The sequence below is a fragment of the Dendronephthya gigantea genome, unplaced genomic scaffold (assembly GCF_004324835.1).
Source record: "Dendronephthya gigantea isolate DGI-Jeju-01 unplaced genomic scaffold, DenGig_1.0 000000F, whole genome shotgun sequence".
NCBI classification, from domain to species: Eukaryota; Metazoa; Cnidaria; class Anthozoa; order Malacalcyonacea; family Nephtheidae; genus Dendronephthya; species Dendronephthya gigantea.
Window position 1 is genome coordinate 3828777 of NW_021163010.1, and position 23592 is coordinate 3852368.

The 23592-nt window shown below is 36.9% G+C and overlaps 1 protein-coding gene across 1 annotated transcript in view; it reads left to right on the forward strand.

Moving 5' to 3' along the window:
• The first annotated feature begins 135 nt into the window (after positions 1-135).
• LOC114519287 overlaps positions 136-23592 on the forward strand; it is a 28195-nt gene continuing 4738 nt past the window's right edge. Inside the window, exons 1-42 of the mRNA XM_028539401.1 lie at positions 136-291; positions 2571-2996; positions 3356-3406; positions 3706-3890; positions 4739-4955; positions 5466-5891; positions 6399-6547; positions 6963-7097; positions 7446-7581; positions 7800-7892; positions 8041-8250; positions 8640-8732; positions 9100-9144; positions 9426-9912; positions 10364-10527; positions 10838-11026; positions 11379-11570; positions 11686-11724; positions 12011-12301; positions 12573-12723; positions 13280-13551; positions 13929-13961; positions 14043-14127; positions 14283-14428; positions 14778-14945; positions 15400-15444; positions 15676-15865; positions 16194-16414; positions 16693-16743; positions 17191-17347; positions 17483-17730; positions 17896-17937; positions 18284-18427; positions 18679-18927; positions 19420-19443; positions 20165-20362; positions 20627-20821; positions 21197-21354; positions 21923-22060; positions 22164-22305; positions 22800-22930; positions 23101-23268. Of these exons, the coding sequence (XP_028395202.1) occupies positions 228-291; positions 2571-2996; positions 3356-3406; positions 3706-3890; positions 4739-4955; positions 5466-5891; positions 6399-6547; positions 6963-7097; positions 7446-7581; positions 7800-7892; positions 8041-8250; positions 8640-8732; positions 9100-9144; positions 9426-9912; positions 10364-10527; positions 10838-11026; positions 11379-11570; positions 11686-11724; positions 12011-12301; positions 12573-12723; positions 13280-13551; positions 13929-13961; positions 14043-14127; positions 14283-14428; positions 14778-14945; positions 15400-15444; positions 15676-15865; positions 16194-16414; positions 16693-16743; positions 17191-17347; positions 17483-17730; positions 17896-17937; positions 18284-18427; positions 18679-18927; positions 19420-19443; positions 20165-20362; positions 20627-20821; positions 21197-21354; positions 21923-22060; positions 22164-22305; positions 22800-22930; positions 23101-23268 (6948 nt within the window). The 5' untranslated portion in view covers positions 136-227. The remainder of the gene's footprint in view (positions 292-2570; positions 2997-3355; positions 3407-3705; positions 3891-4738; positions 4956-5465; positions 5892-6398; positions 6548-6962; positions 7098-7445; positions 7582-7799; positions 7893-8040; positions 8251-8639; positions 8733-9099; positions 9145-9425; positions 9913-10363; positions 10528-10837; positions 11027-11378; positions 11571-11685; positions 11725-12010; positions 12302-12572; positions 12724-13279; positions 13552-13928; positions 13962-14042; positions 14128-14282; positions 14429-14777; positions 14946-15399; positions 15445-15675; positions 15866-16193; positions 16415-16692; positions 16744-17190; positions 17348-17482; positions 17731-17895; positions 17938-18283; positions 18428-18678; positions 18928-19419; positions 19444-20164; positions 20363-20626; positions 20822-21196; positions 21355-21922; positions 22061-22163; positions 22306-22799; positions 22931-23100; positions 23269-23592) is intronic.

Consider the following 23592-nt stretch of genomic DNA (forward strand, 5'->3'; position numbering starts at 1 on the left):
GCTTTATCTTGTAGACTTTACTCGCAATATTCCAGACTACGTGAGAACAGATTTCCTGGCAGGATAATCCTAAAGATAATCCATCTGCACACGGACTTTTTTCATTAAATAATTACCAATACGTGCGTGGATTTTGGTAAAGACAACATCTCATATTTCACTGGTCATCGTCGTGCGAAGAGCACGACAAGTTCTCGACAAAACTATAACTGGAGCGCTCAAGATCAATGGCGAAACTTAAATATTGGTTTAGGTTATGTTTACTGACGTTACTCGCAACCTGTGTGTGTGGTAAGTTGCATTGAATGAGGCTTATATTCACTGATTTCTATTCGTATAATCCTTTCATTACGCGCACAGGCACGAAGGTCAAAAAACCCTTGCCGCAAACGCATCTCCCGACAAAGATAATTCCTTTGACTTTAATCCAAGTGTTTGAAGGAAGCTAACTGTTTGTTAATCGTACGGTCTAACAGCTCATTTCATGTTCGCTATTTTCTGCTATAAGTACTAGATGCCGTGTTTGTCGTATGATTGACACTACACGACTAACTCGCTAGTCGGTTAGTACCGAGTTAGTAGCGAGTGGACACGGTGTGCTATAATATATGTATGTAGGAAATAAATAAACTTTTACGCGAGTACAGGAGCAATGATTATCGATATTCTTTTAACCACTAAGGCTAATAAATTTTTAAAACTAGGACAGAAAACTAAAAATAAAATTCAGGTCAAGTGACCCTGAATGAGTTAATGGAGTTGAAATATTACAACATTAGATTACTTGGTGTGTTGTAAATGCGGTCTATGTGTAAAATTCGCCGTGTTGTACTTAAAAATAACAGTGAGCATATGCATGGTGTGAAGTGACAGTGAGTTTACTGGTGTGTGCTGTTTGTATGGATGACTACCACAACAAATCTCGACCATACAACTGCGCAGACTAAAATGGTAATATCATACTCATGCGCGAATGAAAATATTAATCTTTGATATTCAAATTAGTAATATTGTGCATGAGTTTTTATCCTTTTCTTTGTAGACCATACGCATCATACAGTGCTTCTCAGCACAGGGGTGGATCCAGCACTAGTGCACTAATTTGCATTACAATACAAAATCGCTATTTTGAGCAGTTTTCTTGTGTCATGCAAATTAGTGCACTAGTGCTGGATCCACCCCTGTCTCAGCACATGACTAAAATGTTGATGATGTAACTCAAGTAACTAAACACGAGCAGGAAATATGATAGCTCCCTATACAGTAATTATATTTTATTATAAAGTATTGAGCATCAAATGCGGTATAACAACTGCCTAAAATAGACAAAACACTTCTTCAGTTGTTATATCACATTTGATGCTAAGTTGTTTGAAGACGTTGCCGCGCTACTTCCTGGTTATATTGGGACTTATAAAAAATTGAATTCATATTATTTTTCCTCGGATATGCATGGTAGTTTTCTAGTTTTTCTTCAGTTTTCCCATCGATTGCACGTACGCTTTTTTTCATTTATATAGGTGCGGCATTTTTCGCACAAATGCCCTGTGCCTGCCAAAAAGTTGTTACAAGGGAATGTTTTTGGGTTCGCCGTTCTTAGAGTTTTCAATTGCTCTTCAGCGCGCTACACTTTTCCAACACATTTTCATTTTGATAACTTTGACGCTGGTAAATAATTCTAAAGTATAAAAGGCTACTTGGATTTCATATTTATAAGGAATGCCGAATGTTTTTCCTGCCTAATTGTACCAGGAATGTTGCGGGTCTAGGAAAGTGCATTCTGCGAAAGTGCAAAACAATTCTGGTAATTGTTTTACAAAATATATTGCAGTAAAATTCAATGTCACTGAATGTTATACAATCTCGATTTCAGCACCCTTGAAATGGGGGAAGAAATTACAATATTACGACAGAAGTTAAACAATGCCCAATAATAGCGTTTGAATTTTTCACGTCTACCCCTTCAAAATGAAAACGTGTTGTAACGTGTGGCGACAGACAAGCACTTAAAAACCGGAAAAAACAGCGCATGTATAAAAACTTTCTCTTTTGACTTTTCAACGGCTTTTTCCAATCACGTACAACCCTGTGAACGAGGTAGTCACCTACACGAATATATATTAAGGAAATTATAAATACGCAACTATTAGAAAATATTAAACAAAAAATGCGAATTTTTTCCGACCCTCCTAGCTGGCTCGAACCTTTTAGAGAGCACGCTTGGGGATACTGTTCTTGGACATGAACACTAGGGTTTGATTTTTATTTTTTTCAAATTTGATTTAATTTTTTAATTTAGTTAAATTTTGTGTTTCAGATGTCACAATATGATAAAATATTCCACCAGCCTGCCGAATTACATACTATTATACGAAATAATAAAGATATAAATGCTTCATTCAATTAAAGATATTCACCGGTCAAGTCGAGTTACATTGTGAAGATCAAAATATATTCCCTACATTCCGTGAATCCAGTCTGTGTTCACGCATTTTTGACAGTCCTATCTGTTTGTCTCTGATGATTTTTGACTCTCATTGTCTCATCATTTCCTTATCCTTATTTTTTAGTGATTTCGAGTAAGGGGTGCCCTAAAAATTGGAAGGAACATGGCAATTCATGCTATCTTTTTGTAAATCCTACTATAAGAATTCGGCTGATGAGCTGGGAAGATTCCAAAGCTAACTGTTTAGGTTATGGAGCTGACCTAGTTTCTATTCATGATCCATCGGAAGTTAATTTTATTCACCAAGAAACAAGTAAACTAGGCAACCTTTGGTTCTGGATTGGGTTATATCGTAACAAAACGACGAATGATGCAAAGGTAGGCTGGATCTGGAGTGATGGAAGTAATTTGACAAATCCTCAGTGGGCGCCAGGCGAACCGAATAATTATCAGAATAATGAAAAGTGCGGAGAAATTCATGCAAATAACAAGCTTTGGAATGACAATGATTGTTCTAAACAGTTCGCGTCAATATGCAAAAGAAAAAAAGGTAATTTTTCACACAAAAATACAATTAAAATTATCCCAATAACTTCTTCATCTTCCCACATTCAATCTTCCCTCTTATTTTTTGTGGTTGTCTCACCGCATGATTTGTTTGCCGATGGAAGGTCCTAGTCGAACGGTTTTAGATATAAACAAGCAATCAAATGTTTATTAGAGAGGATATCTGGCAAATATATCCTTCCCTCTCCTCTCGCCAAATTTGGATAGTGCAACGTATAATAGTTTAGATGAAAGGAAAGAAATGATGTCGTCTAAAATGCAGTCTTTATCACTGATATATATACGCACAACAACTCATTTCCTGTACGGAAATACTTTGACTACAATTGTGTTTCTTTGTAGGTCTTCCTGATCCAACCACCCCTACTGCTGGAACTCTTCCTCCAACAAAATGTACGGTATGACCGGGACATGTACTGATGTACACATATCTAAAACTTTGGCACTTTCTACACAGCATTCAGATTTTATTGCAATTAATGACCAACGACATAGGTATCTTTTGTCAAATTACAGCAGCTACCCAGCATGCAAATTTGCAAATGAATAAAATCAGTTTTTTACGCATCCGTGGATTTTGTTATCATATTTTTTCATTCATAATTTTGATATTCGATCTTTTATTTCTAAAAAAAAATTGCCTGCACGTTTAAAATGGTCTTTCGACTATTTGCGTTGTTATTTTTTTTCAGATCCGCCGCCAAAATGCGATCATGGATGGGTTTCATATAACAGATCTTGCTATCGAATTTTTTCCAATCCAAGAAATTGGTTTGGAGCAAAAAGCGCTTGTCGAGATACAGGAGGACACTTGGTTAGAATTGATGATGATAATGAGCAGAAATTTCTAGCATATCAAGTTCTTCCGAGACGTGATGTACGTATTACTGCATTACATATCCAGGCCCGCGAATATCCTTAAGTATAGGGGACTAATATTCATATTACGCCGTTACGCGTTTTGCATTCAGTATTAGTTTCTTTTCAAATTGATTGTTTTTACGGTCTGTATTGCGAGGAGTAAATAAAATGATTCTGGTAGTCGTGTTATCATCAAACAATAGCATGTGCTTTTTTGTCTCAAAAGGGACTTAAACTAATACCTCTTATACTAATACCTAAATATAAAAAATTATTTTAATACCTTAAATCTTCGTTAAATCTCGGCCAACCGTGCTCCCAGGGTTGGATGAATGGAATAGCTAAACACTGTGATGCATAAACCCTTTGTTTTTTTGCATTGACCTTTTCTTTGTTTTCTTGAGCCTTGAGACAACTTATGCACTTTTCGGCTAATTTATTCAGCTAACATGATAATCTTGCTATCACATGAATGTCGTCATTAATTTCTCTATTCCCTTCGCATCCTCAGACCTAGGTTATACGTGGCATTTTGGTCGCGTCGAATGCAATTCAAACAATAGATAATGAGATGGCAAACCTTATTAAGCTTCATTATCATCTCATTATCTATTGTTTGAATTGCATTCGACGCGACCAAAATGCGACGTATAACCTAGGCCTCAGCAAGGTGGCATGTTGTACCTTGAAAAGGTCGCTTTGTAAATACTTTGCTGAGCTAACAGCCACAACAGGCAGTTACCTCAGCCCGAAAATTCACACACGAAAGTAATTGTATTTTAACAAACAGATGACAGCCTCGCAAGATGATTGCTTAACGACGGCCGAAATTAGACTTACATGTGGTTGCTCATTTGTTTGTAGACGTTTTGGCTTGGCTTGAACGATCTCGCCACTGCTGGACAATGGGTTTGGGAGTTTCGTTCCAATGATTCTTTGGTTTTCAAAAATTGGCAGACGGGTGAACCAAATGGTTTAGGGAGGGAACGATGTGTGGAAATGTATGGATTTGCTCTAGCTGGTCGTTGGAATGATGCTTACTGCAATGGACCCAAATCTTACATTTGTGAGAAGGAGGAAGGTATATGGTACCAACAATTTAGAAGGGCTGTTTGTCTGTTTGTTAAAATGCAATTACCGACAACATTATAGAAAATATATGTCGACAGGTTATTAAAACTTATACCCGCATGTAAACCGCATGTGACCGGCATGTAACCGGCATGTAACTGTTACCACAGGTGTAGGAACTACGGAGCGGTTAGAAAGGTTATCTAAAGGTAATCTATATAGAAAGGTTAACCAATTTTTTTCAAATTCTGCAAAAATTCAGCCAACTTTTTTTAATCAGTGATATTCGGGCGAATTTGCTCTCGTGATTCGGATAATAGCACTTATATGCGGGCTTTCCCTGTAATGCTATTGTCTTTACAACCAAGCTTCGCTTTATCATGCAATATATTCTCTAATTTCTCTTTGCACCAAAGTAAGGCTTGGTGATATAGAAAATAGCGTAAGGGAAAACTTGCAAATATGGTATATTTAGCTAAAATCATTCGCCAGTTAGCTAAAATCATTCGTCCCCGCTTAGGGCAAAATATATGTCCTGAAGGATGGATCCCGTACAATGATACATGTTACCAATTTAACATGCGACCCTCGCAAAAGATGACTTGGACAGAAGCTGAAGCAGCTTGTAATGCAATTGGAAATTTTGCATCGCTTGTTCAAATAAACAGTCAAAGTGAACAAGATTTTGTTTCGAAACGAATTAAATCAATCTCTAACGAAGACGCCTGGATAGGTCTCAGTGATCTTGGCCATGAACATGTGTTTCTTTGGACGGCCACAAACTCAGAATTGGGAAGCACAGGATATAAAATTTGGGCAAATGGCAATCCGACTGAAAATGCAGAGAATCGCGACTGCGTTATGATATTAGGTGCAAGAAATGACGGTGCATGGTCGGTTAAAAATTGTACGTTAAAAAGAAACTTTGTCTGTATGAGAAATAGAGGTAAGCATTTTTATGGTTCAACATATCCGTAACCGAAAACGGTATATACTGCAGAGGAATCGGTAATTGCCTGGCAAATTTTACTGCCTTGGTTGTCATGTCGCCAATATATTGTAAAGTCGTTTACATGCACGACTACAGAATACGTTTCAAATGCAATATATGTACATTTAGGGGAGGGCCCTTGGCCGGTTGTATCAAGTCCGTTTAGCTTAAACGGAAAGAAAGTCTTATTTTGTTTCATTCAACAAGCAAACTATTGAAACTAAGGTTTTTAACCTAAATACAAAGATACGTTTACAACTACATATTCAGTGCATTATATTCAAGTTAACTCATTCAAGAGAGACGTAAGAGTGTTATTTAATTTTGACTTAGCACCGTTACGGCTAAACAGGCTTGACAAACTGGCCCAGATCGATAAAATTACAAAACAGGCAACATATTTTACCATTGTGGCCATAGTCCAGCTGTATACACACCTGAAGATTGCGATTTTGATTCTAGATTTGACGTATTGTAATGGGCCACTTGGAATGGAAAATGGAAAGATATCCGATTCTCAAATTACAGCCAGCAGTTACTCTCCTGGAAATGAACCGGCCCGTGCTCGATTACGTCACAGTGGGGCGTGGTGTCCCGTGAAAGCAAGTCAAGTACGTAAATTACTTGTAGATGGTTAAGTAAACGAAATATTATGAACCATGTAAATTTGCAAATCTATAATTCCGGAGCAGTGCTCTTCCTGACACATTATTTTGCATTACATGGCTGTATATTGATGATTGGATATAAATAACGATAGTGAATACGACTGTATAGTTGTTCTCGTTTGATGAAAACAGCTGGATTGAACGATGACAATGTTGCACTGTATCTCGATAAGTACATGCCTCATTTCTGTTTTAAACTATTGTGCAAAATTCCCAAATAGATAAAAAGTTACGTTTACTATAGGTTTATCATAGTCCTGCTACAGCACGGGGTGGGGGGATTATGACATGATTGTAAACGCATTTTATAATCAACGGACGACTTAACCAGTTCGATTCGATTTTTTTGGTATCCCAGGACGAATATCTTCAAGTTGAGTTTCCTTTCTTGGCTGACATCAGGATGATTGTCACCGAAGGAAACCTGTCAGCTTACAAATTGAAAATTGGCAAAGATGGAAAAACATTCAAAGATTACAATGCAGCAAAACTGGTTTGTACTTTTTGTCATGTATATATCCATTGTTGCATTGCAGTAATTATAAACATATATAAATATACTGGCTTCATATTTACATGATATAATGATTGTCGACTTAAACCTTGTTTTCTTTCACTGGCGCAATTTGTTCGCGGGGGGCGACCGACACCTGGGTCGCGAGAAAGTATGATTATCGACAACCCCTTTGAGCGCTGATTGGCTAATATATAAACGTTAGATCACCTGGTTGTTGTAAAATTTGCGGAACTATTTGCGTTTCCCTATTGTTTTCTATTGACTTAGGAACATTACGTTTACATTACGTTGTATCGTAATATTTCATCCAATTATTTTGTTTAGACTCTAATGCAAGACGAGACTTATAACTACACAAAATTTAATTCGTCGTTAATTGCTAAAGCTGTTCGAATTTTTCCATTGTCATGGAAGAATAATCCATGTTTCAGGGTGGAGTTTGTTGGTTGTCGAGCACCAGGTAAAGAGTTTGCTGACAAAAAAGTCCGATTGCTGATAATACTGAATATGCAGCCGCCTGTATACTGTAGTGACCTATTTTGTAATTCATGAAATCTCAGTTAAATTTTAGAAAGTTAGAAAGTGAAAACATTTTTCGACTCTTACAATTCATAATATAATATAATTATTTTTCACCTGTATTAATATTTTACACCTGTACAATGCTATTACTTTTAGCTCCACCGTCGACAGAATGCAAGGGAAAAAACTGGGTGAAAGGGCCAGGAAAACTTTGTTTTCAAATAAATACGGAGTTCAAAACATGGGAGGGTAAACATATCTTTAATCTTTATAGCAATACTTATTTCTGTTTCCAACACTCCTCCAATTTTCATGGTTTATTACCTATAGCTATGTGCAAAAATTAAATCAATTACTCATTTCTGCATGAATTCACAAACTCTCAATTCTGTTTTAGCTGCCCGCGCTACGTGTTTAGAGCGAGGAGGTGACTTACTGACCATAACAAATGATAAAGAGATGAAAGCAGTAGGACATCAAATCAAGCACTTGTTCCATGAATATTACTGGATTTCCCTTAATGAACGTGATTATATTAATATTTATGATTGGTCTAATGGCGATCCAAATGGAATCATCGAATGGGGATCAGGATCTCGTTATTACGGTATGTAGGTACATATGTTTATCTGAAGTGTCTTCAGATAAAGTAGAAGTTAAATGCTTTTGAGCGCACAAACTTGCATCACATTTTTTTTGAGAGCGATTTAAAGTGTCTGCGTTTAGTCACGCAAAAAATGTAGGTTTGCATATACCTTTCATGCGATTAATCGTAAACGTTCATGCACAATTGTGGATATACTTTAACCTTAACCCCTACCCTGACCCTGACCCTACTGAGATATATGATGTACCTAATTACATATGCCGATGTTGTTCATTCTCCCCGAATTTCGGTACGCCGCTGGGTTTTTTATCAATACAAGGCGTATTCTAAATACATATTCTTAAAAAGAGATTGTGCCATATAACATCGCTAATGATTAACTTGAATAGAGGAAAGAGCCTGTGTTAGAATGCGGCGAACTGGATTATATTGGAATAGTGCAGACTGCTCTGAACGTCGACCTTATATCTGCATGAAAGGAGGTACGGTATTTTAAAGTTTCCCCTTTTTGGAATACACGTATTCTGCATAATGTGTGGATTGGCGGTGATAGAAAATCTTGTTCTTTACGACATTACGTAGCAGGAAGCGAAGAAGCGCAAAAGTGAAAATCGTTTTTTGTTTTTGTATTTTAGAAACCCAAACTATAGTATCCAGGGCCTTTTTCATAACTATATCATTTTCAGAAGAATTAACTCTCTAAACGTTATCCTAATATTATATTCTGAATATTGATCATATTGTCCCCTTCTGTTTATTTTCTAAGCGAGAACAAATGCATGGGGGACGTTATCTACCTCCCTCCCTGGCAAAACTATATTGGTATAATTATTCCTCATACTTTTGTAGAGCATTCTATTCGAAAAGATTTTGTCGAAGCTGGTCCAACTGGATGTATGTAATTTTGTGTTGTTTGGCCGGTTACCTGCATATAGTCATTTACTGTCTTAAATTCTGCTGATTCATAGGTTGACGACTTGATGCTAAATTAAATAGATGATACTGCCTCACTAATGAGCCTGGCTGGCTTACAATAGATAAATAACAATAACGCAAGATATATACTTCTCATGAGTACCTGTAGTCAACCGTCGTCTTTGACATATCGATTCGTCAATTACCACGGGCAAAGTAAATAGCATTGATAAGTTTGTGTAACTATACTTACATTCTAGTCTGGATAAGCGGTGCAAGATATTATTGGCCTCTATCAACAATTGAAAACAACAAGATACTCGGTACTACAATTGGAAAGGTGAATGGTAAAGTAAATCCGACAACAGGTGTAAAAGGAAAAGCGAACACAGCGTTACAATTTTCCGGTGAAGGATCGTACATAGACCTTGGAAAATTTGATAAAGAATGTTTTGGAAACACTGACTACTGCATCTTCGGTTTAAGCCTGTCATTTATGGCTTGGTTCGATACATCTGCTATAAGTTGGACCAAGCGAGTAAACATTCTAGATTCGTTGGGAGATGAGACTACATCTAAAAAGGGAATCAGTGTCTATGTTCAAAATAAGAATCTCTGGTTTGTGGTATCGAGAACATCTGGTTATCAAAAGATATCTGTGCCAGTAGTCGACAATGAATGGCGGCATTATGTAATGAGATGGAACAACTCACTTCGTGTTTTCGTAAATGGTAAAGATACGCAAAGGTGAAAATTTAAAATCTATATATTATATTAGCAACTAACAATATGAAAACAAGTACTGCCTACTGAATGTGACCTCATAGAACCCGCAAGAATCAGTCTTTAGCAAGAATCAGTCTTTATAGACATTTATAAAAAGTTTGCCCTGCGTGGCGAATTTTGCGAATCGGAATCATATTTTGTCAGCTACCTTGTAACGCGGAACTTTTCTCGAATGTCCATATACAAAGGGGTCATTAGGTGTTATAACTAGGAATTTATCTATTCCTGTTGCTATTAAGATAAATTTGTCATTTTTACTTTTTCATTACCACTAAGAATGTTACTTTTAACTTATTTTAAATGCTAGAGTCGATATTTTAAGAATGAATTTATTCACTGCGACTAATCTTGATATTCTGAACCCTGTAGTACTAGTTATCAGTCATGGTGAGTGTTTTTTTCTCCCCCTTAGCGCACCAACAAGTGGTAAAAGTGCGGGCGATACTTCAGTAAAAAGCTTTAAAATTGGACTTCAGTCAGGGTCTGGTGCTAAAGCTGGTCTAGTAAAAATGGCCATGGTTGCTTTCTGGAATACGGCAATATCGAACGATGACATTGCCTTGATATACACAACAGGTGAAGGTTGTTGTATTGTAATCGTACCCCAAGTGCATGTGCATGCATTCTTTGTCCACAGGATTTGACGAGTTTATTAAATACTCGTTCCTGGAGATTAGATAGATATGGTCTGCGCAATTCTATGCCAAATATTGGAATAATATTCTCAATGCTCACTGCGACTTTTCAGCTGATTATAAAAGCTTTTCCAACAACAAGGTTTCCTTCTCTCTGCTCAAGAATAAACCCTACTAAAATGCATTTCGTCAATTTACATGAAAAATTTTCGAGCTTACAGCTGAGTTCAGTTTTTAATTCGACTTCTTAGAATTTGGAACTTGCCCGTTTGGTTGGATAGAATATGGCATGTCATGTTACCAACTAAACATGGATACAAAAACGTATAGCGATGCAAGGATAGCATGCGAAAAGTCAGGTGGAGGTCTGATGAATATTGGTGGTAATGTTGAACAAGCATTCATCGGAACTAAACATGAAGGCGATCACGCGTGGATTGGTAAGTTATTATTTTTCATTTTGCTATTCTCCATCACCTATTACTATTAGGTGCTTGGCTTCAACCCGAGCTGTTCAAAATCAATTACATGCAGTTTTCGTAAAAGTAGTTTTATCAATAATTATTAGTTCATCATGCAGTTTTTAGTCCGTAGGCAGAGAAAACGACCAACTATCTTTTTTTCGATTTTTTGGCTAATGAAAATCCAGGGCCGGAGGCAACTGCCCCCTTTGCCCCTTCGGTAATCCGGCAGTCAGTGTTTTGCGCGTATACCTTACCTGTAGAGAGGAGACCTGTTGTCCTGGTAATCCGTTTGATAACCCACGAATAAATGAATAAATTATTACGGTAGGGGTGTACGACGAAGGTGACGAAGGGAGATTTGTAGGAAGCGACGGTAAGCCGATTGTTTACTCGAATTGGAATGGAGGGCAGCCAGATAATTGGCGGAATAAGGAGGACTGTGGACATCTGTTAAAATGGGGGAGATGGAATGACTTGCCATGCGGTTACAAAAAACAGTATATATGTGAAAAAGGAAAAGGTAATTCACTCTACATTTTTTTTAAATTAGCCCCATTCTGTTTCTTTGCCAATGATTATTTATAAATAAATAATTGAAAAATTGATGCGTTGGAAAATTGTTTATTTTTTTCTAGAGTTAAATTCGGCTAATATAACAACCACTGCTACTCCTGGTAAGTAATTAAAGTGATGCATTATAATTCGCGCGATAAGAGGAAATGCACAAAACTGGGTTTAAAAATTGTCATAAAAAGTTTGAAAACTTCGCAAATTGGGATTAAATTATATATTTAATTAATGATGAATGATGATAAAACTATATAATATATTTTGGCAAAATATTTATATGTATGTTAAATTCAGGATATGTCAACTGCTATTAAAATTATCCAAAAATTATCTAAAAACGCGAATACGTTTTGGTATCATTATTTATTTGTGACACTATGTTTTATTTAGACAATAGTTTTAATAAATCAGGCCTGGCTTGTCCTTACACCCGAACCACCATTGGTTGTCCTTCTTCTTTGATTATAAAAATTTACTCTGCGTATTGGGGAAGAAGAGACAAAAAGAAATGCACTTATACCAGTGTAAAGCTCTGTGGCAAAGATGTAACGCAAGCATTGAAAACGAAATGCGACAATTTTGAAAACTGTGGTCTTCATGCTTCTCCGACGGAACCATATCTCAGTGATGTTTGTCCAAACGTTCATAAATATTTGGAAGTTGATTACGGCTGTACAACAGGTAACTATTTGCTATACCATATCATAAGTTCTTGTAGATTTCTTTCTTGAATGCACGAGTTCATATTTAGATTCAACAATACATTTGGCATGTAGGATTTCTTTAGGTGCATGGATTGGATGGTATTTATAAGGGCTAAAATGTTATACTTCTAATCTCTCTATAACATTCTCATGAAGTATTTGAACTTTGGAGTCAGATGTTGTTAAAGAAACGTTTACGGTGTAAAAGGGGTGCAATTACAAACATTATGTCATATTTTCATAAATAGGAACTCTAAGCAATAGGTGCCAATCCGGATGGAAAAATTTTAAGGACATGCCAAATCGTTGTTATCGGTTGTATGATTCGCCTAAAACATGGAGTGATGCCAGAAAGACTTGTAAAGATGCTGGCGGTGATCTTATTACTATTTCTGGAAAGTAAGTTGTTTAGCCGTGCAAGCTTCTGATATCGACCGTGCGTTCTCAAATAAGCCATATTTGGCCTTGCTGTTGCAGTTCAATTGACAATTAGCCTTTCTCAAACATCGGGTAGTATCCCACGTCATTCTTATACATCGGGTAAATTTTCGTAGCATTAATACTGGGGACATACGAACAAAATGACAAGTCTCACTCTGCATCGCACATGCTCATTTTGGTTATAAGGACTGAACCACTGGTGAAAACTCCATAAGGGTTGAGAGTGTCTATAACGTGACAGAGGGGAGTCATTTTTTTCGAGTCAACCGCTCATATTTTTTATTTATCTTCAATTTCTCTATTAAAGATGCACTATATACGGTTACCCTTATTAGTAGCTATACATAAGTCTTTCCCATTGAGCAATTTTAAACTTTTCAGAAATCAAACTGAGTATATTTTGGTACAACAAGATGTGAAATTTGCATCTAACTATAGCTATTTCTCTTTAAATAACATATTCGTTTAAAGTATTTGATAGGAAGTTAAGTGCTTCCATATAAACTCGCTTTAGATTAGACCAAGAAATTGCAACTAGTTTAATGGAGCGGGCTTGGTATTCAAACGTCTGGATTGGGTTACATGATACAACAACAAAAGGTATCTATGAATGGTCAGATGGTTCTCGTGTCTCGTGGGTAAACTGGTATGTTGGACAGCCTGACGAGAGACGTACAGATAAGAGTTGTGTGTACATGAGCCTAGAGCGAGCAAAACGTGGCTGGATGTATTGGAGAGATTCGAACTGCACCGATACAAATGCTTTCATGTGTGCATATGACGTCGGTTAGTATAATTGAACTTGTTAACTATTTTGGTCCTCATTCAGGGTAGTGTTGAAAACAATGTGTGGTGTATAGTGGGTAATGCACGGGATTTTAAGACGCGATTTTCTTTTGACAAATTTGAACAAGGGAATTACACAGCACTCATTTATTTGAACGATCGACTGTTCGCACGTTTAAATTGACATTATATTTCAAAGGAATTTTATTGACCGTTGCCGGAGTATAGACCCATGCAGTGAAAATCTCTGGGAAACAAGCAATATGTTTCCTTTTTCGACAATACGTTTTCCTGCTAAAACCAAGAGTTTTTTAAATTTGATGAAGGTATTGAGGTAACAATTTATTCAACATAGATCAATTTTTGTGTCATTGCAGGAATAACTCAAAAGCCGGCAACTGTTCCGACAGGTAATATTCGTGAAAAGTTGTCATTAAGTTGTTTTAAACTAACTGGGCACCTCTCAGCTGTTTATTTTTATAATGTTTTAGTGTTCCCTGGAAAGTGCCGTTCTGGTGGATGGGTCACAAAGGACAAACTAGCTTATTGTTATTATTATTATGGCAGGATAGTAAGGTAAGTGAACGGTTGAATAGAACGGAAAATATGGATGTTTTAAGGGTACGGTATATTTGAAACACACCATATACTACATAATATATAGTATGTAACAAAATGCTATATCATTAGTTTTATTTCATACAAGGATAAGGATCTTTACTATAATTTAGTCGAAAGTGGTTGGGGGCAAAAAGTATCTGTCGTAGCCGCAGGGCGAAGCTTGTCAGCATACAAAGTATAGAAGAAAATGAATTTGTCAGGAATTTATCGAATAATACAATATGGCTTGGTTTGGAATCGAGAGGAGTTTTTCGAGGTAAATTCCTCTTCGAAACGTGTGTTACTGATACGTAATAATACTGAAAGGTCGTGCTATACTCAAAGTCTCTGTGCATTCTATATGAGCTCTATTCAAAACGATCGTTTATTGGCTAGCCGGCTGCGGGAGAATACTTCGATCCAGGCCTGTTTGGGTTACGCAAGTGATTACACATAATAGAGCATATTACGGTGCAGAAAGCAGCGACTCCGGGTTCATTTTTACCCCGGGCAAATTCCCTGCTTCTTTAAACTCCCAGCGCTACTATTTCATGTATAGTAATGCATTCCCCAACAACGTTCCACGAAGAATATATTATATTTCCTTTGGTCTATGTTCTTGACAGGTCATGTATGGTCAGACGGTCAACCAGTTCGCTATACTAATTGGGCTGTGGGTCAACCTGACAGCTACAATGGTCTCGATGCCTGTGTAGAGATGAATTCAGATACTGGAGTTTGGAGTGACAAAGATTGCAACGAAGTTAAAGATATTGTTTGCAAGGTGGCTAAAAGTAGGTTTGAACTCTGTTGACGTTCTCGCATATGATAATATAAATTACAACCGTAATGCGCTTGAAGCGTTGCAATTTAAGATTGGTATATTTTATGACACGTTCTCTCCTCCAAATTATACATCTTAGTGGTTTCGTCTTTCTCGACTAGTGAAGAATTTAGCAACAAGAATATATGGAAAATAAAGGATTTAGTTACTAATGCATCATAAGATAAATAACGTCATTCGACCCGGGAGCTGCGTGCAATCTTGTTAATCGTGAGGCCATCGCCGTCCTTATATATGTATACATAAGTTAAATACCTAGAATTAAGGGATATACCTAGCATATATACCGTCACAGGTAATGGGGTAGGGAGGTCTGATTCTACGATGATCACCCGCTATACAAGATCGTTGTTAGTAGATTAGGGTTACGTTATAACATTAATTTTGTAACACGTTTTTCTTAGCACTTGCACCAGTCACCAAGACCCCGGTAATCTATCCAACAGCAGGTGAGGAAATCAGTCACCAAATCCAACCATTTATTTATATTTCAATGCATTTCTGCTGGATCATGCGAGCCATGTTCATGCAAATTGAACTGCATTATGAGACAGATTAATACAATCGTAACACACTCTCACAGAAACATACCTTTGGCATGCACAATGCATGGTTTTAGGTACATATGCGATTTGCTTCGCGAATTACATGTGCTCGAAATTTTTGTCCGAATATTACAGGTTCTCCTTTATGTAAGAGTGGTTGGACATTGTTCCAAGGGCAATGTTACATTAGAGGAAACGCTACGGCCAGCGATTATCTAACATGGCAGGATGCTGAGAAGAAATGCCAAGATCTTGGTGCCAATAATGGCCATCTTGCTAGCATTAGAAATCAACAGGAACAACGTTTTATTGAGTTTCTTACGAAGTAAGTAGTGTTCTGTGGAACTTGAAAGTTCATCTTGCAGGGTTGCGGCAACGAGTATCAGCGACAAAATCACATTTAGTACACACACAGAAACAGTACACACACAGAAAAGACCCTGTATGGGTACGAGGCTGTGCTGGCACTGGTTTCTTAACCAGAATGGTAATTTTGCATGTGGATATATGCCCCACTGTTATGCTCACTATAACAGGCACTTTTTTCTCATGTATTGACCGACACTATAGCCGTATCTCATGCAAACTGCAAATTTCCTGAAAACTTTGTTGTCATGCGTGCTAAAATATTTTTTACTATCATACTTTCTCAGATCTAGCACAAGTTCAAATTTTTGGATTGGTTTGAATGACCTTGGAACAGAAGCGGAGTACAAGTGGAGTGATGGTTCTTTGTATAACTACGCAAACTGGGGCCTTAGCGAACCGAATGACTATAGTCGTCAGGAAGATTGTGTTCATATAACATCGAGTAGGAAGTGGAATGATCACCATTGTCAATTGAAGTTCTCTTTTATATGCAAGGCGTATAACGGTGTGTACTGCCATTTGCCATGACTTTTTTAATCGCGTCTTTTTAGCTAATTATCTATTAGCTATATATAATATACTTATTCAAGGTGACAGATTTAATGAATGCATTCTTGGTTAACGCAAATCTACCCAAATCACTTCACTATAAACCACGTTTATAAAGGATTGATTTTAAGGTTTATAAAGGATTGATTTGGCGTGAACAACCGAAACATTCCCAAGCTACCAACCAATTAAATCAGTACTAAAATTTTTTATTGTATCTTTTGTTTGATTTAGAAACATATAAACCACCTGTTAAGCCAACAGCACCACCTAGACCCCCACATGGTATGTAACTTATCGCGTTTTTTCTCTTCTGATCACTTTTAATATGTCATGCATGATCTATAGAGATAAAATCATCGTTTTTGCATGTTATGTAGACTCTGAATGGGTGCAATAGGTAATATTTTGATTTTCTTTACTTGCCCTATCACTGCATGGGCATGTGCACGGCGTAATTCTATGAATATAGGATCTTAATCAAATTCAAAAATTTTTTTATCAATAAAAACCAATGTGCGTTTAAACGGATATTCACTGCATGTGAAAAAGTTTTTTATTCAACAATAGAAATTTGTGCGAAAGATTTTAAATTGGTTTGGTATTTTTTTATCTGTCCGAAACGCTTTACGTTCAACGATGGTTTAACGAGGTACAAACGGTTTAACTGAGATTCAAGCAAAATAATAACGGTATAAACAAAATCAATTTTTTTCTAATTCAACTCCTCAGATGGCTACTGTCCCGAAGGATGGATTGCTCACGCCAAATATTGTTATCAGTTCCATACTGACCCCAGTGAATACAGAACCTGGGATGACGCAAGAGACGCCTGTGAACGAGGTCACAATTCAAGTTCTTTTGGTGAATTAGCCAGTATTCACGACGAGTAAGTGGGCCTGTTTTACGAGATTCATTTAATAAGTTGATGTAACAATATCATTTATGTCAGCATAGTTTATTTTCCGTAGCCAAAAATGTGGCCTCGAGCTCATCTTTGATTAAATTGCAATTTTCATTATAGGTTTACAAACTCTTTCATGACAATTCACATAAAAGGTGCCACCAACCATTTATGGATTGGTTTGAGCAACATTCATGGTTTTGGGTATTTATGGCTTGATAATACAGCTTTCAATTACATGAAATGGAATACACGGGAGCCAAGGTTTGGGTGGAATAAATGTGTCGAGATCGTACCTTTTCCTTACTCTTCTGGTCGGTGGAATTCTATCTATTGTTCCAAGTTGAACGGATACATTTGCCAAAGAGGTTTGTCAACGCCACATTTGCAATATTATGACTTCGTTTATTACTTTCGGAGTCTGGGGCAGTACATGGGTTTTTTTATGCATTTTACGAAATATTTTAAGAGCAGACAACAAAAATACTGTAAGACTGTGTGTAATTCTTTATTATCTAATTCTATATTTTCAGTTGCTTCAGATACTCCTGTGACCCCAACACCAACAGTCAAAGGTAATCACCTTGTTATACCTTAACCTAAATTTGACGAATTTTGCATGAAAGGCTATGTACCCTTTAGCTGTCCTTTAGTTGCCCTTTAGTTTTCCTTTAGTTGTCCTTTGGTTGTCCTTTAGTTGTCCTTTAGTTTTCCTTTATATAGTTGTCCTTTAGTTGTCCTTTATTTGTCCTTTCATTATCCTTTAGTTATCCTTTTATTACCCATTAGTTTGCCTTTACTTTAGTTGTCCTGTCTGTAGTTGTCCTGTCTGTAGTTGTCCCGTAGTTTAGTGTGTTGTTTGTATAAATACTTTAAGATGACCGGCCACCATGAAATCAGCATATTTTATCTTCTTATTAGCATCCAATTGTAAAAACGGTTATAAAAGTTTCGATGAATCCTGTTTCAAATTTGTTAATGATAAGAAAACGTTCGATGAAGCCAGGAAAGTCTGTCAAAAGGAAAATGGAGATTTAATGACAGTTGATGATCAATTCAGACAAGGTAATTCTTCTCATTTACAGAAGGTGAGTCAAATTTCGAGACCAAGTTATGCATGGCTTATGGGGGTTCCTTTCATTTTCATAAATGAAAGAAATGGTTAACAAATTAATGAGCAACTAGCATAAGACGGCGTCCGTGTAACGTGTCATAGTACCTTGTTCGGAACCAAGTTCACTTTGTATCCATGTGTTAGTAATTTGGAAGGTTAATATATATAGTTCGACATCAGTGTTTGATTTTTATTACTACAGCTTATCTTATCTATTTGCTGGAAAAACGTTTTGTCAACGTATGGATTGGTTTCTACCACGAACCGTACGTTTCATTTAAATTTGTGGATCACACTTCTCCGATGCACACATATTGGGGACCTGGTCAACCAAGCCGTCAACTAGATCAACGCTCTTGTGTTCAGGCGAATGTAACTGGATCAAACTTTGGTGTCTGGGATGACATGGACTGCGACATTGCTAATCCATTCATTTGTGAAATTTACAAAGGTATTCTTTATAACTTATTTTTCTTGGCTATTTTATAATTATTTGGGCAGAGAACTTTGGACTGCATGGACTTTCGGCAAATCTACGACGCGGACGTGAAGTAATACTGCTCTAATTTCCACAGTTTTCCAACAGCGATGGAAATGATAGACTTTTGATAAACAAAGCCAAAACCGTATATGTAAAACAAATTATTACTGGTTTCCTCACACTAGCAGCAGTTTTCATGTCATGTCCGCGTCGTAGATTTGGTGCACCTCAAACTCGCTAGTTGGTGTATGCCTACGACGTAAAGATTATAGATTTTAGTTCACAGATTGCCTATCAGTTGGGCAAAATGCATTTTTACCGCAGTAACGTATAACTTGTTGTAATGTCAACTTGCAGCATTTCAGGAGATTTGCTTATTTTTTTACTTTAGAGTCTAAACCTATAGCTATAAATTCACCACATTGTAATACCTAATATTTTATGTATAAATCTGTTTTTTAGGCGAGCCAAAAGTTACAATTCCACGTAAGTTATGATTTTGTACATGCAGATTAAATCGCTCATGAAAAGTTTGGGGAAATCTATATGCACTATATCTTTGCTGTTGAATGATTCCCGAAACCCCGTCATTTCGCGTTTCTAAATTCGTTCAAAGATTGTTGAGACTTTTATCTATTTCAAATATCCAGCGCCGCTTAATTGTAGTGGAGATTATCGACAGTGAAAATGCTGGCGCCGGGACATATGTAAAACCAGCCATTAAGCTTTGTTTTATATCGCATATATCGTTGATAAGTGACAGTTTGCTTTTGAAGGTTAACCTTCACAAGCCCGCATATGAAATAAAATATTTCAATCTGGTATATAAAAAATACAAAGAACAAACATCATCTTTTGAAATTTGTGCTTATGCTTGGGCTTATGTGTATCCTTGAATGTATCCTTGTGACGCACGTTTCCCCTTATGTCGCAAGTAAAAACCAGGGAAAATATGAAAACACTCCTCATGCACTGTACGTACATGCACTCTGGGATATTTGTACCCGGTGTTCTCCTGAGTCCTGATTGGATTTCCCTCTGTAAAGCACGAGTACTCGTTTATCTTATATTACGTCATCTTTTTTGTATCAGCCGTGGTTATCAGTTATCACTTGTTCACAAAGTTCACTGCATGTGTGCCACCGGATTATTTAAAAATGTAAAATTATTGTATCCTTTAAAGCTGACAATGTACCTTCCTTTCTAGTAAACGGAACCTGTCAAAATGATTGGACATTACATAATAAGCACTGTTACAAGCATTTCACGATGGGACGAACTTGGTCTTCGGCACAGTACGATTGTTCTAACCAAGGTGCCGATTTAGTCAGCATTCACGATGACAGAGAGCAAGATTTCTTGCTTTATTATTTTCAAAGCAAGCATCCGAGCTGGATTTGGATAGGTTCGTTCAATTAATGATGTATTCGAATATTAAATAATATATTTACTCTTTTAACTAAATCCCACGAAAATTCCGACCTTCCATAACCTCTGCTCCATAACCTCTGCTCCATAACCTCTGATCCATAATCTCTGATCCATAACCTCTGATCCATAACCTCTGATCCATAACCTCTGATCCATAACCTCTGATCCATAACCTCTGATCCATAACCTCTGATCCATAACCCATATGTTTACTCTATGATATTTGTTGTTAATTAAGGTTTAAATGATCGAGATGTGGAGCGAGGATACCGATGGATAGACAACAGTCCAGTAGATTATTTAAACTGGGGAAATGGCGAACCAAATGATTATAACCGACGTGAAAATTGTGTGGAAATGCAAACGAGGTCTGGACGGTGGAATGACCTGTCGTGCAGCCGGTATCGTGCATACGTGTGCAAAAAGAAGTTAGGTGCGAAAATATTTTTATCGATTTACATTTTTTAAAATTTCGATAAAATCCGTAACGTTTGACTTTATCTATTCAAATCTATTGTTTTCATAAAAGAAGGTAGGTATATCCCACTTCGTTCTAACCTATTTCGAAACCTAGTTTGAATTTTGAAATTTCGAAAAAGTACGATTTTCCTTTTGTATATTTGCCGATTTTACTGTCATTTATGATTTTTTTTAATATGATTTAACCTGGTCATATATGTATTTTTTCTACGAAAGTATACAGGTTTCCACCGACAACCGAATTTTAAAATTTACGATTTGGGGTGATTTTTGACTCCTGGTCATTAACAATTAAGCACATGTTTTATAGACTTACTTTGCATTTTAGAATGTTTTACGCCCATACCTCTTGATCCCTCGATGGTAACAGTAACGGATTCTTCTAATGCGACCAGTATGGGAGCTGAACAAGCTATTATTGCAGACAAGAATGACCCGTATACCTCTTGGTGTACAAATAATACGTCTGGAAGTGCCATGATCAAGGTAAATTATTAATGTTTAGGAAGGACAATTTACTCACTGTACTCCACTGTACTGCATTGTACTGTACTGGGGTGTATGAAAGCCGGATAGCCGAAAGCGCTATGCACCGGATAGTGCTATTTTCAATCGCTCTAAAATCGCCCGTTGTATAACTTTGATTAAACCTTAGTATTCCTAAATTGACGAAAGCATTTTTACAACGGTTGAAAAAGTCACTATCCGGTGGATAGCGCCATCCAGACTTCGTACAACAGGCCCCAGAACTGTTCTGTTCTGTTCTGTTCTGTTCTGTTCTGTTCTGTTCTGTTCTGCTCTGCTCTGCTCTGCTCTGCTCTGCTCTGCTCTGCTCTGCTCTGCTCTGCTCTGCTCTGCTCTGCTAAAGGTTAAGGTTAAGGTTATTAGTTAGGTACAACAATTTGGACGGTTTATTTTTCAACTGGTGGGTACTTTGACAATAGAAATTGCAAAAATCGAAAAAATTATGGCAACATGCGAGTAAAATGCAATCCGGGTTGAGACGAATGAGACACGCTGCATCGTATCTGCAACTAATCGACTCTCATTTCAGATCGATCTTAATCAATTGGTCCACGTAACGGGAATCACAGTCATGGGACGAAGTAATCAATTTGTCAAATCTTTTCGAATCGACTACGAACGTGATGAAAATTGGCGTGTATTTTACCCAAACCGAGATTATCAAACCGTAAGTAATAACTTAAAATTATTGATTTTTCATGGTCGAATATATAAAGAAAATGCATTTTCCCGAAAAAATAAGCATCCAATTTGAAATCTTGAAATTGCAGACATTAGATTTACAACACTCGTGGAAGCCCACGACCAAGAAATTCAGATATCCATTCGAAGCTGATGGACTATCAATCACTCCTGTCACTTGGACCGGGGATCTGATTTGTATGAGAATAAGACTTCATGGGTGTCCATATGGTAAGTGTAAATTACTTTAAGTATAGATGACTCGCAGTGGCGTCGCTAGAATGTTTTTTTCACGGGGCAAATGAATTCTGGGATATTTCGGAATAAATCTTGCTCAACTCTTTAACTTTATAGTAAGAATTATAAATTGTTAATCTAATCCCTTCGCTTTAAAAACGGATTCTAAAAATTTTATTCCCCCGTCCCTCATAGCCCTTTTCCCCCCTCATTTGCTGGCACCACTGGACAGTCAGTGCCTTTCAAATACGTTCTCTCTAACTTCTATGATTTCAGACTAGGGAAAACGCAAATCATACGCTTTTCAAATTTTTGAAAGAACTTTAGGATCTTGGATCAAAATCGAGTCTATCGTTAAATCTGTCTCATAAGAATTAGCCAGGGCAGGTATAGTTAGGTCTAATATTAATGCCAATTGAGGCCTTCGAAATCCCTGGCACAGGAGGTTTTTTGTGTATCATTCCTTCATGTGTCTCTTTCCTTTGTAGTTTGTCAAAAGCAACTGTTCTTGTCCTCCCCTACGAGAATAAAAGATAATGTGATATCAGCATCATCTACCAAAAGCCCTACTAATGCACCAAAACAAACTGCAATACAAGGCCATTCGTGGTGTGCTGAGGTATATATCCTATATAGTATCATAGGAAGGTCTGAAGTCCATTCAGCTTTATTATATAAAAAGGCTACAAGAGCTATATTGGTCATACTTAATGTGTGTGTCTGTCTTAATTTGTGTACCCAGAGTTTGACATTCATATATGCATGTGGCTTTTCTCACTATACTTTCAGAAAAACGACAAATCTCAGTGGATCCAGTTCTATTTCGACAAAGAAAGCGTTATATCAGTTATTCGAACATTTGGAGATAGAAAAGAAAATTATGTAACGAAGTACTTCATACAATATGGCGAGGACGGGAAGAAGTGGTCGAACTATACCGAACATGGGGTTAAACGGGTAGGTGGTTTACTTTTGCATGGATCATAGGAGACATATATCTATAGGAGACGTATATAGGAGACATATATCTATAGGAGACATATATAGGTGACATATATAGGAGACATATATCTATAGGAGACGTAAATAGGAGACATATCTATAGGAGACATATATAGGAGACATATATCTATAGGAGACGTATATAGGAGACATATATATAGGAGACATATATAGGAGACATATATCTATTATAGGAGACGTATATAGGAGACATATATCTATAGGAGATATATATAGGAGACATATATATAGGAGACATATATTTATAACATCGATTAC